At 47.5% G+C, this 15,955-nt stretch overlaps 1 protein-coding gene across 1 annotated transcript in view; it reads left to right on the forward strand.

Annotated features, from left to right (window-relative positions):
• The window catches only part of NMT1 (N-myristoyltransferase 1), a 40,544-nt gene that overhangs the window by 7,188 nt on the left and 17,401 nt on the right, over positions 1–15,955 (forward strand). The window contains exon 2 of the mRNA XM_049781766.1: positions 14,601–14,709. Within this exon, the coding sequence (XP_049637723.1) occupies positions 14,601–14,709 (109 nt within the window). The remainder of the gene's footprint in view (positions 1–14,600; positions 14,710–15,955) is intronic.

The following is a 15,955-nucleotide window of genomic DNA, read 5'->3' on the forward strand; positions in this document are numbered from 1 at the left end:
ACTTACTCTAGACTCTAATTAGGGTTTATTTCTGGCAGGGATCAGGGGACCATATAAGGTGCCTTGAGATCAAACCCAGGTCAGCCACGTGCAAGGCAAGCATCCTACCCACTGTACTATTGATCCAGCCCCTCGTTCTTATTTTTGGGGGGTGGGACATACCCAGCAGTGCTTACAGTTACTCCTGATTCTGCACCCAGAAATCACTTCTGGCAGGCTTGAGGAGACCATTATGGGATACGAGGGATCAAACCTGGGTCAGCTTTGTGCAGAGCAAACACCCTACCTGCTGTGCTATCACTCCAGCCCCTCAATCCTAATTTTTGTTGTTGTTGTTGTTGTTTGGTGGGCCACACTGGCAATGCTGAGGGGTTACTCCTGGCTCTGTATTCAGGGATCACTCCTGGTTGGCTTGGGAGACCATATGGGACGCTGGAGATCATATCTGGTCCATTATGTGCAGGGCAAGCGCCTTACCTGCTGTGCCCTCAGGCTCTCATTCCTATTTTAAACAGTTCACTGATGTTTTTTGACACACACTCGACATGCCCAAAGAAAGCATTTCTCTTCCGTAATAAGAAAGTACTTGATCACCCTCCAGTTCTGGCTAACTATCCGAGGCAAGGCAGTGGGTGGCAGTAAAACCCTTCTTTGATAATCCTTGACCACAACCTGCTGGTCTTTTCACAGTCCTCCTGGGACACAGTGATGGCAGTACTGACGTGTGTTTGCTTTTCTCATTATTTAGGACTCATAAGACATGTTTGATACTAAATCACTAGTGGGAATTTGTGGTTTGCCGTGTTGCATTAAGTGATCATGTTGTCACGTAGATAGATAGCTGCCTCCCACCCCATGGATTCCTCCTGGGCACCCTTGTTAAGGCCACTTGATTCCCCTCTTTGGGCTTTCTTTGTGCTTAATAGGATTATCCGGGAGCATATCGACCTCACAGGTCAATTGGTTTGCTGGAGATTTCCTGATGTCTCTAAGTGGAAACTCAAGAGGCACTAGGCTAGGGTATTTTTCATTTTTATTTTTCTAGTGTTTACCTAACAATTTTGAAATTTATCCCAAAGAATTAACTTTCAGCCTGGGGGGTAGATAAGAAGTGATTAAGCAGAGAACATTTGAGGTTTTTTTGTTTTTTTGTTTTTTTTATCTCAATCAAAATTAAACCTGAGTTTAAGACATGGAAATGAAAGGCTGAAGAACTAATACAGCAGGGGGCACTTGCTGTGCACGCAGCCACCTGGTTTATTCCCGGACACCCTATATGTTCTCCGAGCCCCACCAGGAGTGATCGCTGAGCATAGAGCCTGGAGTAAGCCAGGAATAACCTCTGGGTATGACCCAAAAACAAACAAACATCAAGACTATTTGCAATAGTTACAGTGGGCAAAATTTTTGTGAGGGTTGGGAAGAGGATGCATACATGGTTGTGCTCAGGGCTTACTCCTGGCTTTGTGTTCCATCTTCCCCTTCATGTGGTATGTGGTGGTGCATTTTATTTTTATTTTTTATTTTTTTGGTTTTCGAGTCACACCCGGTAGCACTCGGATTATTCCTGGCTCTACGCTCAGAAATTGAAATTATTCCTGGCAGGCTGGGGGGGGGGGGGCATATGGGATGCCGGGATTTGAACCACTGTCCTTCCGCATGCAACGCAAACTCCTTACCTCCATGCTATCTCTCCGGCCCATGGTTGTGCTTTTTTAAGTAACTTTTTTTTTCTTTAACTTTTTTATGTTCCTTACTGTTGTCTTAGGGCTATACCTAGACATGCCCAACAGTGCTCAGGAGCTAAGCCCAGCTGTGGAAGAGGTATCTGCTCCCAAGTAGTGCTTGGGGACCTTACATGTCAGGTATTCAAACCTGGGCCTCATGAGAGCCCCAGCCCTTGGAATTCTTGCTGTACTGGTTGTTACTTTTACGGGGAAATGACTGGTCTAAGGTCTTACTAAACCAGTAAGAAAATGAGTAGTTTAATAAGAAAATTTGATCATATAAAATTTCAGAAGAGCCATCTGGTGCCATCATAGAATACTAATATGCTGATAAAGAGGTTCTTTATTTTTTATTTTGGGCTACGCTTGATGATGTTACTCCTGGTTCTGCACTCAGAAATCACTCCTGCTGAGCGTGGAGGACAACATGGGATGCTGGAGATAGAACCCAGGTTAGAGGCATGCAAGGCAAACCCACAGTGCTATTACTTCAGCCCCTGCTCAAAAGGTTCTACTGTCCTTTGTTTTCTGTTATTCTCTGTAGAGCAGAGGTCCCTAAACTTAACTAGGTCTACTGCCCTCTTTTCAGGGAAAGAAAAGAAGATAGCCACTCAGCAACCCCCTAGAAATCCGCTTGTTAGTGAATGAACGAAGTGCCCTCCATTGTGAGAGGTGATGGGGTTTGTGTGTGGGGCAGCAATATCCCCCACTTTGGAAAATGGTGTTCTATGTCAGTTAAGCATATTTCTTTTTTTAGTTTTTAGTTTTTGGGTCACACCCAGCAACACCCAGGTGTTACTCCTGGCTCTACGCTCGGAAAATCGCCCCTGGCAGGCTCAGGGGACCATATGGGATGCTGGGATTCGAACCACCATCCTTCTGCATGCAGGACAAATGCCCTACCTCCGTGCTATCTCTGGCCCAGTTCAGCATATTTTTATTGAACTCTTTCTGATTGGCTTTTAGGCCACACCCACCTGTGCTCAGGGCTTTTCTCCTGGCTCCAAGCTCAGGGATCTCTCCTAGAGTGGGGAAGGGGGTGTCAGGGCAAGTGCCCTACCCAATCTGTCTCTCTGATCAATAATGTTGAGCTCTGAACAGTGTGCTCAGCACATCTGGAAACGGAACCATCTGTATCAGATGTGGTCTCAGGAAATCATGCATCTTGCCTGGAAGCAAGGAACATTATTGCATGTTAAGTACTAAATCCTGGAGATCCACATGGGTCAAAGGCCTGCTGGGTAAAACATGGCCTCTCCTCTCAGCTTTATTACCTGTTCCTCCAAGACAAGGAAACTTTGTTTTAGGATTCTGTGTGTTGACATGATGTTTTCTTTCCTCTGTATTCCTGCTTTCGTGGCCACACCCAGCAGTATTCAGGGGCTGTTTCTGGCATTCTGCTTGGACAGTGCTTCTGGCAGTGCTCAGGGGACGAGGGGGTGTCAGGGATGGAACCGGAGCTGCCCATATTGCAAAGCAGGCACTCAGCCCATCAAACTGGCCCTGAGACATTCTTCTGGCTTTGGAGGATTTTCAGAGAATGTCTCACAGGGGCCAGAGCAAATAGTACTGCTGTCCGGGTTTTTGCCTTATATGGGTCCCCAGGTGCTACCAGAAGGGATCCCTGAATGCAGACCCAGGAATAGCTCCTGAGCACTGCCCGTGGCTCAAAAATCAAATTAAAAATAAAAAAATCTTGAGCTTGGAGCGGTGGCTCAAGCAGTAAGGCTTTTGCCTTGCACGCTCTAACTTAGGACGCACTGCAGTTCTATCCCCTGGTGTACTATATAGTCCCCCAAGCAGGAGCAATTTGAGCCCATAGCCAGGAGTAACCCCTGAGCATCACTGGGTGTGGCCCAAAAATAAAACAAACAAATAAAAAGTCTCACAGGGTCTCAGAAGGAGGGAGGGGTCAGCTAACTATCCATCTGCCGTGGTTCTTGGGGTCTTGATTTCCACCTCTGATCAGCAGGTTTACCCAGAGGCCTTCAGAGACAGCCCTCCCCCTCACTGGTGATTGAGCTCACTCCCCATCCGCCAGTAACAGCTTTTGAGGCCTTCGCCACAGTTGTCCTCTAGGTTGGGGAGAAAAACACCATTAGGGGACCTGCGATCCCCTCCAAATCCCCCTGTTCATCCGGGCCTGAGCATTCCCACATCCTTTTACTCTGGCATTGAAATTCAAACCCCTCTGGTCAAAAGTTGCCAGAAATGTCCCCAGAACAGCCCCCAGAGTCTCCATTATGGATCCTCACTCTGGAAGTTCTAGAAGTTTCCTGCCCCTGCTGTTCATCCATCTGTGCCTTCCCCTTCCTCCCACCCACTCACACCCTGGCGCCGAACTGTTTCTAGAAATAAGAACTGAGGTTCCTTTTTCATCTCCTCCCCCGACCCTGACTTTACACCACGGCACTCAAAGGGTGTCTTTTATGCTTGGACTCATGGTTTTAGTTACCATTAAAAGATGACTTTTTTTTTTTTTTTGTCTTCTCTATATCCATCTCTGCTCATGGCTTATCCCCAAGTCTATGTTCAGGGATCACTCCTGGTAGGGCTCAGGGACCTTATGGGTTATCAAGGTTAAAACCTGAGTTGGCCCATGCAAAGCAAATGCACTACCCATTGGACTCTCTCTCCAACACCAAAAGATGACATATTTTGGTTTCTTTCCTCTCCCCGTGGCTGGTCCTGCTGTTTGCTTCTGTGGCTTGCAGGCACACAAAACCCCCACTCGCACCCCCACCAGAAAAAGCCACAGTTGCTCATTCTCTGCTCATGTTTTAGTGCAGTGATGGCTAACCTTTTTGAACCTGAGTGCCCAAACTGACGCACAAAACCAAAGAATTTCCTCAAAGTGCCAGCACATCAGTTAAACCTTAATAATACGATTTTAGTATCTAAAAACTCTTTATAAATTTTGTAAATTTATTAATTGCGGACCTTCCTGCTTGCCAGCTGCAAGGCCTTTGCCGTGCCACAGGTTCGCCATCACTCTTTTAGTGAATCAAAAGAACCAATTCTTTTTTTTTTTTTTTTTTTTTTTGGTTTTTGGGCCACACCCGGTGACGCTCAGGGGTTACTCCTGGCTATGCGCTCAGAAGTCGCTCCAGACTTGGGGGACCATATGGAACGCTGGGGGATCGAACTGCGGTCTGTCCTAGGCTAGTGCAGGCAAGGCAGGCACCTTACCTCTAGCGCCACCGTGCCGGTCCCAAAAGAACCAATTCTGACTTTGTGATCTAAGGTCCATCTCTTTAGCACACACTACAATGATTGCCAAATTTGAGTGTGTGGGCCAGTTTGATATATGGAGTTCCAACATACTTTTGACTGCTCACCAGTGAAGACTGGACTTTGGTTTGGGAGACTCAGGAAAGAAAAGAGAAGAAATGACATAATTCTTTTGTTTGATGGTTTGGACCACATCCAGTAGTGTTTAGGGATCACTCCTGGAAGGCTCCAGGGACCTTAAGCCTGTAAGACAAGTACCTTACCTACCCACTGTAGTATTGCTTTTTCCCAGAAACTAATTAATTCTTAAAAGAACTAGCTTGACTACGTTAAGGACATCTGGTTTTATTCTCCCCAGTTCCAAATTTGGGCCATTCTTCTGTGAAATAATACTAAAACTTGCTACTTTTGTTGTTGTTGTCATCTTTTTTTATTTTAGCTACACCCTACTGTGCTCAGGGCTTACTCCTGACTGCAGTCAGGAATCATTCCTGGCAGTGCTCAGGAACCATCTAGAGTGCCAGGCTTCAAACCTGGATAGGCTGTGTGCAAGGCAATCTCCCCACCCACTGTACTGTCTCTCCAGCCCCCAGGGATGCTTTTTAAAGAGTTTGGACTTTTATGAATAATGTAACTGGCTGTAATCACTCCAGAAGCTAACCCTCTCACCCTTTGGGAGTCTCCTTATTCTGGTGTGGGCTATAAACAGGAGGGCTGTGTGGCTCTATCTGCAGGGGCACTTGAGCTGTCTGCACTGTGTTCGGGTTAAAACAGGATCATGTGTAAATTTAAGCCAATTGAGTACAATAAAACAGTTCCTTGCCTTTCCCTTGGGTCCTGCCAGGGACTTGTTAACACAACCAGTCCAGAGGGGGCTTGAGAGAGCATTGGTGTTGTCTGGGGTTCAGCCTCCAGGGCCCTAAGCCCCTTTCTCCTCCCTTGCTGCAGGGTGTGATACTTCCCTCCCACCCTACTCCACCCCACCGTGCATGCACTTGCCAAGGCTCAGTGCCCCAGTGCCAGTTCCCAGAGCACTGCCTGCCCTAGGGGGCAGCCTGGTGTGGCAGGTACTAGAAGGGGGCAGGAGGAGTTTGACGGCTGCCCCTCCCCCACAGCTCTTCTCTGTCCGTCCTGTCCCTGGAGAAGCACTTCGGTCTGGAACAACAGGCTACCATAGCCCACCACCTCTGCACCATCCTGGGGGGACATGTTGGTGACCCAGGCATTGGACTCTCAGAACCCTGTGGAGCTGCCATTCCCAGAGGTGATGCCCTAGACCCCAGCCTGGATGGTCAAGGGTTTAAATGGGCCCCATTACCCTTTGTGCTCCCCAACTCATACCCTCACTTCCCCTTTCATTCCGTGCATCATGGTCCTGCCACTCTTATTTTTTTTTATTATTTTTTATTATTATTGGGGGACGGGTTAGACCCGGCAGCGCTCTGGGGTTACTCCTGGCTCTATACTCAGAAATTGCTCCTAGCTGCCAGGCTTGGAGGATCCAGAGGGCACATCTGGAGGTGCTAAAGGGTTTGTTCCTGGCTTTGCATTGAGGGATCACTCCTGGTGTGTTTAGGATGATGTGGGATGCAACCTGGGTTGACTGTACAAAGCAAAGGCAGACCCCAACCCGCTGTGCTGCAGCACCTCTCCAGTGGTTCCTGTACTGCCACTTCCTTGCTTACAGCTCCTGGTTTGGTGTTGGGGTTTGCAGGGAACTTTTTGTTCCCCTTTTCTTCCTATTAGGAGCATTACTCAGGGCCAGGGCAATAATTCAGGTGGGCGCACATGCACAACATGCATGGCCCCTGGAACCCACCTTCATCTGAGGGGTGCCTATATTCAAAATAAAAAAATAGAAAGCAAGAGCTATTGAGAGAGTTTAAAGGGCTGAGCACACGATTTGCACACAGGGGACCCAGATTCAATCCCTGCTTGGCACTCTGCATGGTTCCCTGAGCAAGGCCAGGTCCCCAGAGGACCTGGTATGACCCAGAAACAGAAGAGAAGAGAGAGCTAGGGCTCAGCCAAGCTTCTACCATAAAAACGGGGCCTGCAAGGCAACAGTTGCCCAGCAGTGCCCTCACCGCTCAGCAGACAAGAGGGGAAGCTTTTCTGCCATTCGTGTACAGTTGTGGATATTATGTTTTAGTAATGTAGGGGACCACCAGTACTTTTATCCAGTTAAGATTTCACTTTGGGGGCCTGGAGAGATAGCACAGCGGTGTTTACCTTGCCAGCAGTCGATCCAGGACCAAAGGTGGTTGGTTTGAATCCCGGTGTCCCATATGGTCCCCTGTGCCTGCCAGGAGCTAAGCTATTTCTGAGCAGACAGCCAGGAGTAACCCCTGAGCATCGCCGGGTGTGGCCCAAAAACCAAAAAAAAAAAGATTTCACTTTGGGGCATCATCCACTGATGGAAGTCAGATTCAGGTGCCTCACTTCCAAACACTCTTTTTTGTTTTTGTTTTTGTTTTTGGGTCACACCCGGCAGCGCTCAGGGGTTCCTCCTGGCTCTATGCTCAGAAATCACTCCTGGCAGGCTTGGGGGTCCATATGGGCTGTCGGGATTCGAACCACAGACCTTCAGCATGCAAGGCAAATAAATGCCTTACCTCCATGCTATCTCTCCAGCCCCTCCAAATACTCTCTTATTCATACATCCCCAGGACACACTTGTGAGGTGTGTGACTAACCAGTTGGTTAATATGTAACAGTTCCTCACATTTTAAATTTATTTTTTCCATATTTTAAAAATTTTGCTGGGGCCCGAAGAGAAAGCATGGAGGTAAGACGTTAGCCTTGCATGCAGAAGGTCGGTGGTTCGAATCCCGGCATCCCATATGGTCCCCTGTGTCTGCCAGGGGCGATTTCTGAGCATAGAGCCAGGAGTAGCCCCTGAGTGCTGCTGGTGTGACAAAAAAAAAAAAAAAAAATTTATTTTGGTGGCTGGAAAGATAGTGCAGCAAGTAGTGTGCTTTACTTGCATTTGGTCCCCCAAGATCCACCAAGAGTAATTCCTGAGCACAGAGCTAGGAGTAATCCCTGAACATTGCATCAAATGGCCCAGAATCAACAACATAAAGATTTTTGAATTACAGGAACCAGATAATTCATACCATAAAATGAAATAAGACTGAGCAGATATATCCAAAGTGGAACTGTAACTTGTTTTAATTTATTTGGGGGTAGGAGGTTTGGGGCCATACTTGGTGGTCACTTGGGGGATCAGAAGCACCAGGGATTTGAACCAGAGTTGCATCTGTCATAGTCACATGCAAGGCAAGCACCTTAACGATGGCCCCCATTGATATTTTTGGTTTTTGTGCCATTCCTGACAGTGCTCAGTCTGCATTGTGTGTAGGGATTTAATCTCATTCTATTCCACTCACATATGGTAGTGCTCTACTGAGCCATATTCATCACCCAGCAGCAACATCCTTTTTTTTTCTCTGTTATTTTTGATGTTGGGCCCTACCTGACAGAGTTTAGAGATTATTCCTGGGTCAGGTCTCAGAAGTCACTTTTAGTAGTGCCCCGAGGGTCCCATCGTGCCATGGAGTCTACCTGGGTAGCCAGCATACAAAGCACAGACTTGATTATGTTGAGCTTCTCTTGGGCCCCATCAATTAATTAGTTTTTTGTTTTGGTTTGGTTTGGGGGCCACAGCCAGTGATACTTAGGAGTTATTCCTGGCCAAGCATTCAGGAATTATTCCTCGCAGGCTTGGGGGACCATATGGGATGCCAGAGATCAAACCCTCGTTGGCCATGTGCAAGGCAAACTACCCTCTGTGCTATCACTCCAGCTCCTAACAATTACTTTTATTGTTTTGGGCCCACACCCAGTGATTCTGAGGAGTTATTCCTGACTCTGAGCTCAGGAATCACTCCTGGCAGAATGCCGGGAACCATATGGGAGATTGGGGTTCAAACCAGGTCGGCCACATGCAAGATAAACGCCCTTTCTGTTTATTGCTCTAGCCCCTAACAACAACTTGTTTTTATTTTAATCTATTTTTTGGGGGGGGATTTTTTGTGGGTTTTTTTGTTTGTTTGTTTGTTTTTGGTTTTTGGGCCACACCCAGTGGTGATCAGGGGTTACTCCTGGCTGTCTGCTCAGAAATAGCTCCTGGCAGGCACGGGGGACCCTATGGGACACCGGGATTCGAACCAACCACCTTTGGTCCTGGATCGGCTGCTTGCAAGGCAAACGCCGCTGTGCTATCTCTCCAGGCCCCTATTTATTTTTTTTTTACTTTTTGGATTTTTTTGGGCCACACAGGTGATGCTCGGCATTACTTTTGGCTATGTGCTCAGAAATTGCTCCTGGCTTGGGGTAGCATATGGGACATCGGGATCGAACCCAGGTTTGTCTAGGTCAGCCTCGTGCAAGGCAAACACCCTACCTCTGTGCCATCGCTCGGGCCCCAACAACTTGTTTTTAAATCTTATAATGCCACACATAATTCTGAGATTAAAGAAAATAGCTCTAAAATAGGAAAACCACTCAGACTGCAAATGGGTCTGTATGTGATAATAAAAATGAGTCAGTAAGTGGGAAAAATTATTATCCCTATGCCATAAATATCATTGTGCTTCCCTTTTTTTTGGGGGGGGGCACACCCAGCAGTGCTCAGAGGTTACTCCTGGCTTTGCGCTTAACTGTGTCGGGGGAAGAGTATATGGGATACTGGGGATTGAACCCCAGTTGGCCATGTGCAAGGCAAACACCCTACCTGCTCTGAGCCCCCCCACCCCCGGTCATATTCTTAGGGACTTTGTCATCTATTTTTGTTTGTTTTGTTTTGGATTTTTGCTTAGGAGCCACACCTGGAAATGCTTGTTACTCCTCACTCAGGAATCACTCCTGACGGGCTCAGGGGACCATATGGGGTACCAGGGATCAAACATGGGTTGACCGTGTGCAAGTAAGCCTCCTACTCACTATGCTATTACTCCAGCCCCTAACCATCTGTTTTTAAATAGTTCACCATATTTCTTTTTTTTTTTTTTTTTTTTTTTTTTTTTTTGGTTTTTGGGCCACACCCAGCGGTGCTCAGGGGTTACTCCTGGCTGTCTGCTCAGAAATAGCTCCTGGCAGGCACGGGGGACCATATGGGACATCGGGATTCCAACCAACCACCTTTGGTCCTGGATCGGCTGCTTGCAAGGCAAACGCCGCTGTGCTATCTCTCTGGGCCCATAGTTCACCATATTTCCAAATTTGTTTCTAAATTTGTCTCTCAAATTGATTCTTCCTGACTGTGCTTTTTTAATGTAAAACCTACCATGAGTTCTCGTGGTCAGGCCTTCTAAGTTCTCACTGGGGCTGACACAATAACCTGCATCTTTTATTGACCAGCTCACCCAGGTATTATGCCTTTCTGTATGGGATCTGAGAGTGGCCTGGCGTGGTGGTGTGGACTGGGTCAGTCCAGAGAAGGGGTGGTGTGTGGAGAGTGACTGGTCAGGTGAGAGTATGGCTCTGATAGCTCCTGAGGTAAAAAGCAACTGTGTTTAGGTTCTTTCTAGTGTGGGACAGACGCTGGGAAAACTGTCTTCACAGAAATGATTTCTGCTGCTGTGCAGAGGTTACCTTGACCCTGGAAGACCCACAGAGCAGTCAGGATGGAGGCCAGCAAGTGTAGTGTGAGCGCTGTCAGGAAGGAAGCAAATTCAACTTAGACTCTGGGGCCGGAGAGATAGCATGGAGGTAGGGCATTTGCCTTGCATGCAGGAGGATGGTGGTTCGAATCCCAGCATCCCATATGGTCACCCAAGCCTGCCAGGATCGATTTGAGTGTAGAGCCAGGAGTAACCCCTGAGGGCTGCCAGGTGTGACCCAAAAAACAAACAACAACAACAACAAAAACTGAAGACTCTACAGCAGGAGACTTAGAGTGGGGACAGGTAGTGTCTAGAAAGTGATTTGCTGTACAGGACAGTAGAACTCCAGGTATTTTTAGACCATGAAATGTTCTGAATCAAAATTTTTTATTTTTTGGCTTTTGGTTGTGTGGGTTAGTGGGCATATCTGGCAGTAATGTTCAGGGGTTTACTTTTGGCTCTGTACTCAGATCACTCGTGGTGCTTGGGATTATATGGAATACAGAGGACCAAACCTGAGTTGATTGTGTGCAAGGCAAGTGCCCTCCCTGCTGTACTGTCTCTGGCCTAAAAAAGTGTTCGTGGGCTCGGAGAGATAGCACAGTGGTGTTTGCCTTGCAAGCAGCCGATCCAGGACCAAAGGTGGTTGGTTCGAATCCCGGTGTCCCATATGGTCCCCCGTGCCTGCCAGGAGCTATTTCTGAGCAGACAGCCAGGAGTAACCCCTGAGCACCGCAGGGTGTGGCCCAAAAACAAAAAACAAAACAAAACAAAAAAGTGTTCTGAATTTTAAAATAAAGCTGAATGTGGCCCAAAACCAAACAAAAACAGCTTACTGATCTTTGCCTTAATTGTATGAAAATGTTTTTTTTTTTTTTTTTTTGTGGTTTTTGGGTCACACCTGGCAGTGCTCAGGGGTTACTCCTGGCTTCATGCTCAGAAATTGCTCCTGGCAGGCACAGGGAACCATATGGGACGCCGGGATTCGAACCGATGACCTTCTGCATGAAAGGCAAACACCTTACCTCCTTGCTATCTCTCCGGCCCCCTGTTTTTTTTTTGTTTTTTTTTTTGTGTGTGTGTGGTTTTTGGGTCACACCCGGCTAGTACTCAGGGGTTATTCCTGGCTCCAGGCTCAGAAATTGCTCCTGGCAGGCATGGAGGACCATATGGGACGCCAGGATTCGAACCGATGACCTCCTGCATGAAAGGCAAACGCCCTACCTTCATGCTATCTCTCCGGCCCTGAAAATGGTTTTTTATTGATGAGCCAGAATGATAGTACAAGGGTATGGTCCTTGCCTTGCACATGACCCACCAGGGTTCAATCCTTGGCACCCTATAGGATCCCAAGCACTAATTTCTGAATGCAGTGCCAGAAGTGAGCCCTGAGCACTGCCATGTGTGGGTGCCCTCCCTACCCACAACAAAACAAAGCCACAAAAATGTTTTTTGTTGTTTTGGTTTTTGGGCGACATCCGGTAGTGCTCTGGAGGCTGTTTGAGGCTGGGAAGCAAGTGGGCCTCTTACATGCCAGGCATGCAGCCCTTGGAGCCTTCTCCCTTGTCCTGGAAAATATGGTTTATACTTTTGGAGTTATTTGGAAATTGGTATGTTTAAACAGTCCATTGGTGTAGCTGATGTGTGAATTAGGGCCCTCTGTTTTCTCAGATTATATTCCTAATTTGACCTTTATCTTTTGTTTTATTTGTTTTTGTTTTTGGTTGCCTTTGGTGGTATCTACCATTCCAATCTTGGTGCGCAAAAGTCATTCCTGGCTACATTCAGGAAACCCTGCAGTATGTGGGGATGGGGGTGCAGGAAATCAATCTCGGCTTCTTTCCAGCAAAGCACACACTCGGAGTCAGAGATAGTGGAAAAGAAGGCTTTTGCCTGGCACATGGGATGATACTGGCTCAATCCCCTGCACCCTAAATTAAATTTGGTCCTCTGACCCCAAGCTTGCTTGCTTGCTTCCTTCCTTCCTTCCCTCCCTCCCTCCCTCCCTCCCTCCCTCCCTCCCTCCCTCCCTCCCTCCCTCCCTCCTTCCCTCCTTCCTTCCTTCCTTCCTTCCTTCTTTCCTTCCTTCCTTCCTTCCTTCCCTCCCTCCCTCCCTCCCTCCTTCCTTCCTTCCTTCCTTCCTTCCTTCCTTCCTTCCTTCCTTCCTTCCTTCCTTCCTTCCTTCCTTCCCTCCTTCCTTCCTTCCTTCCTTCCTTCCCTCCTTCCTTTCTTTTTTTGGTTTTTGGGCCACACCCGGCACTGCTCAGGGCTCACTCTTGGTTCTGCGCTCAGAAATCACTCCAGGAAGACTCAGGGGACATTATGGGATGCTGAGTATCAAATTCGGGTCAGTCCGGTGTCGGCTGCATGCAAAGCAAGCACCCTACTGCTGTGCAATTGCTCTGACCCCTAAGCTTCATTCATCAAGCCTGGAAAAAGCCATGAGCATTGCTAGATGTGGCTCCAAAAAAACTGATAAAAGATGAAATCAAATAAAAAAAAAAACATACTCCAGCCCACTGAGTTGTCTGTTCAGCCCTGAAATTTGATGTTTTTGTTTGTTTTTGCCCACACCCAGAGGTGCTCAGGAATTACTCCTACTCCAGGCTCTGTGCTCAGGGGTCCCTTGGCAGAGCTCCGGGAAACATAGAGGGTACTGGGAACCTAATTCTGGTTGGCTGCATGCTATACTTCAGCCCCTTAGGTCTCTGGTTTTTTCTTTGTTTTGGGTTCTTACCTATTGGTGCTCAGTTTATGTTCCTGATTGCTCAGGAATTCTGGTTGGCTGCATGCAAGGTCAGAACTCTGCCTGCTGTACCCTCTTCAGCCCCTAACTTGTATTTCAGTAAAGTTAACTGAAGACATACAGAAATCAGTCATAGAAATTGCTCTGTATGGTTGAAAGCCTGGTTGTTGCATTCGCTGCATATGTTTTGCAGCAGGAAAGGACTTGAGTCGTCATTGTAAGTAATTGTAGCACTTGTGCCATCTAATGCAGAGGCCTTATGCTTTCTTGGTGCTTTCCCAAGCCTCCAGGTGCCAGATTTTGCCTGCGGTGGTCCCCTTTACAAATCCTGGCTTGGGGGCGTTTTTTGGGTGCTGTGACTTTCAGACTGAGATCTCAGCAGAGTTAAATTGCTGTTTTTCCTTTTCTTTCCTCTTTCCAGTATTGCCCAGGGCTTTAAATCCCAGCTCAAACCTAAGGCATCTGGAGGATTGGGTGTGGGAGGATTGAGAGTGGGAGGCTTTTCCTGGAGACTATCCTCCCAATTAAAAGGAATGATCTGAGGGAGCAGAGCCAGAAGAAAGCCCTGAGCACTGCTGGGTGTGGCCCAAAAAGCAAAGCCAGAAAATCAAACCAAATCAAAATAAAATACAGCGCTCTCAGCTCAGGGCTAAGGTTTTAACTCAATAGAACTGCACATGCTTTAAGTGAAGCCCTGGGTTGCATCCCCACCGCCCCTCCAAAAACATGTTTATTATTATTATTATTATTATTATTATTATTATTATTATTATTATTATTTGGTTTTGGGGCCACACGCTTTAGTGCTCGGGGCTTATTGCTGGCTCTGCACTCAAGAATCACTCCTGATGGTGCTTGGGGGACCCTACGGGGTGCCTGGAATCAGACCCGCTGTACTATCACTCCAGCCCAAAACACGTATATTTTAAGGTAGAATGCCAGCCTTTAAGAGGTATTAGAATGAGAGCCTGCTAGCAGCTACCCAGCTACCCCTTGGCTTTGGTGCCAACGTCTTGGTCATTCAAGGGAAATAAGCACAGGAATGGAAGAAAGGGTGGGAAAGGGCTTTCAAGCAAATAGGATGGACATTCTGTGTCCCTAGAGCTGGCAGGGCAGCTCGTGGGGTGTCAGCTGGTGGCCCGCGGGCCCCGCAGTCTCTCTGGCTTGTGCAGCCAGCCAGCATGATTAGGGAAGGGCTTGCTCCACAGAACATTCTTTGTCAGGGTAGTTCAAAACATGATTTTCTGAAGAAACAAGCCTTCTTCACTACTTACTTTTGTCTTGTAGTGGATTGAGTCCAGCCAATGACACTGGAGCCAAAAAGAAGAAAAAGAAACAAAAGAAGAAGAAAGAGAAAGGCAGTGAGACAGATTCCGCCCAGGACCAGCCTGTGAAGGTAACAAGGACTCTCTGTTCTCTTGTGACTGAGGGCCCTGCTGTGTTAACTGAGAAGGCTTTGGGGGCCAGTTGAAGGAACAGTTTAGACGGACCATCTTGGCTGGTGTCACTTCAAGGTGGAGGAGTTGGGACTCTGCTACCCTCGGGACCTAAGTGCTCAAACTGCTGTCAGCCCCCTCTGAGCATGGTGCTATTAGCGTGCCCAGGTGGGTGCATGACTGGCTGCATGTGGTGCTGTGCCCCAGGCTTTTGAGTGTTGGTTGTTATGTACCTGTGGCCTAGAGCAGTGGTTCTCAGTGCCCCCATGCTACCAGCTCCCACCATCAGGACCATGACCCAGAATCCATCTCTGAGCCCCTCACATTGAGAACCACTGTCCTAGCACCTGCACCCTCAGATGGACACACTGACACAAGGCCCAGAGGTTGGGGCAAGGTGGTTTTGTTCTTAAATAGTTCGTTGACACAGGTAAGTCCTCGGCAGAACAGGCCCTGTGGGAGGCTGGGAAGGTTCCCACTCCTTAGTTGGCTCATGGCCTCCCAATAATCCTCTTTCCCATGGCCCCCGTACCTGGCATTGTGCCATAATGTTAATACACCATAGGATGGGATGGAAAAAGCCACCAGTGAAGAGAGTTTTGAATGCTGAAGCTCCAGGTTCGGTCCTTAGCACCCCTGTGGTTCCCTGAGCACCGCTGGAAGTAGCTTAAAACACATAGACACACAACCCACCACCGTTGAGACCTTCCAGGCTTGACACTTGAATTGACCTTCACTTGATTGGCCTTCACTTGATTGAGGTAGGTGAGGCCATTGTCTCCTTTAAGGCTGAGAGGGGTGACCTACCCTGATCAGGAATTTTAGCTCAAGCTAAATATTAGCTCAAATAAAAGGTGGACTTTTTATTTGTTCATGGTTGGGTGTTTGGATGATTTCTGGGGGTTTTGAGCTCAAGCCTGTAATGAAAATCAAAATCATTCTCCCATTTTCTTTGTTTGTTTGTTTGTTTGTTTGTTTGTTTGTTTTTGTTTGGGGGCCACACCTGTGATTACTCCTGACTCTGCACTCAGGAATCCCTTGTAACAACAGTTCAGGCACTGGGATGCCAGGGCTTAAATTTAGGTTGGTCTGGGTTGGTCGCATGTAAGAGATCTCTTCAGCCCTCCTTTTTTTTTTTCTTTTGATGAGTTAGACAACTCATTACGTAGAATTTAGGAGATTCATATGCTATATAGTTTTTGGAAA

Source organism: Suncus etruscus, chromosome 1 (genome assembly GCF_024139225.1).
Source record: "Suncus etruscus isolate mSunEtr1 chromosome 1, mSunEtr1.pri.cur, whole genome shotgun sequence".
NCBI classification, from domain to species: domain Eukaryota; kingdom Metazoa; phylum Chordata; class Mammalia; order Eulipotyphla; family Soricidae; genus Suncus; species Suncus etruscus.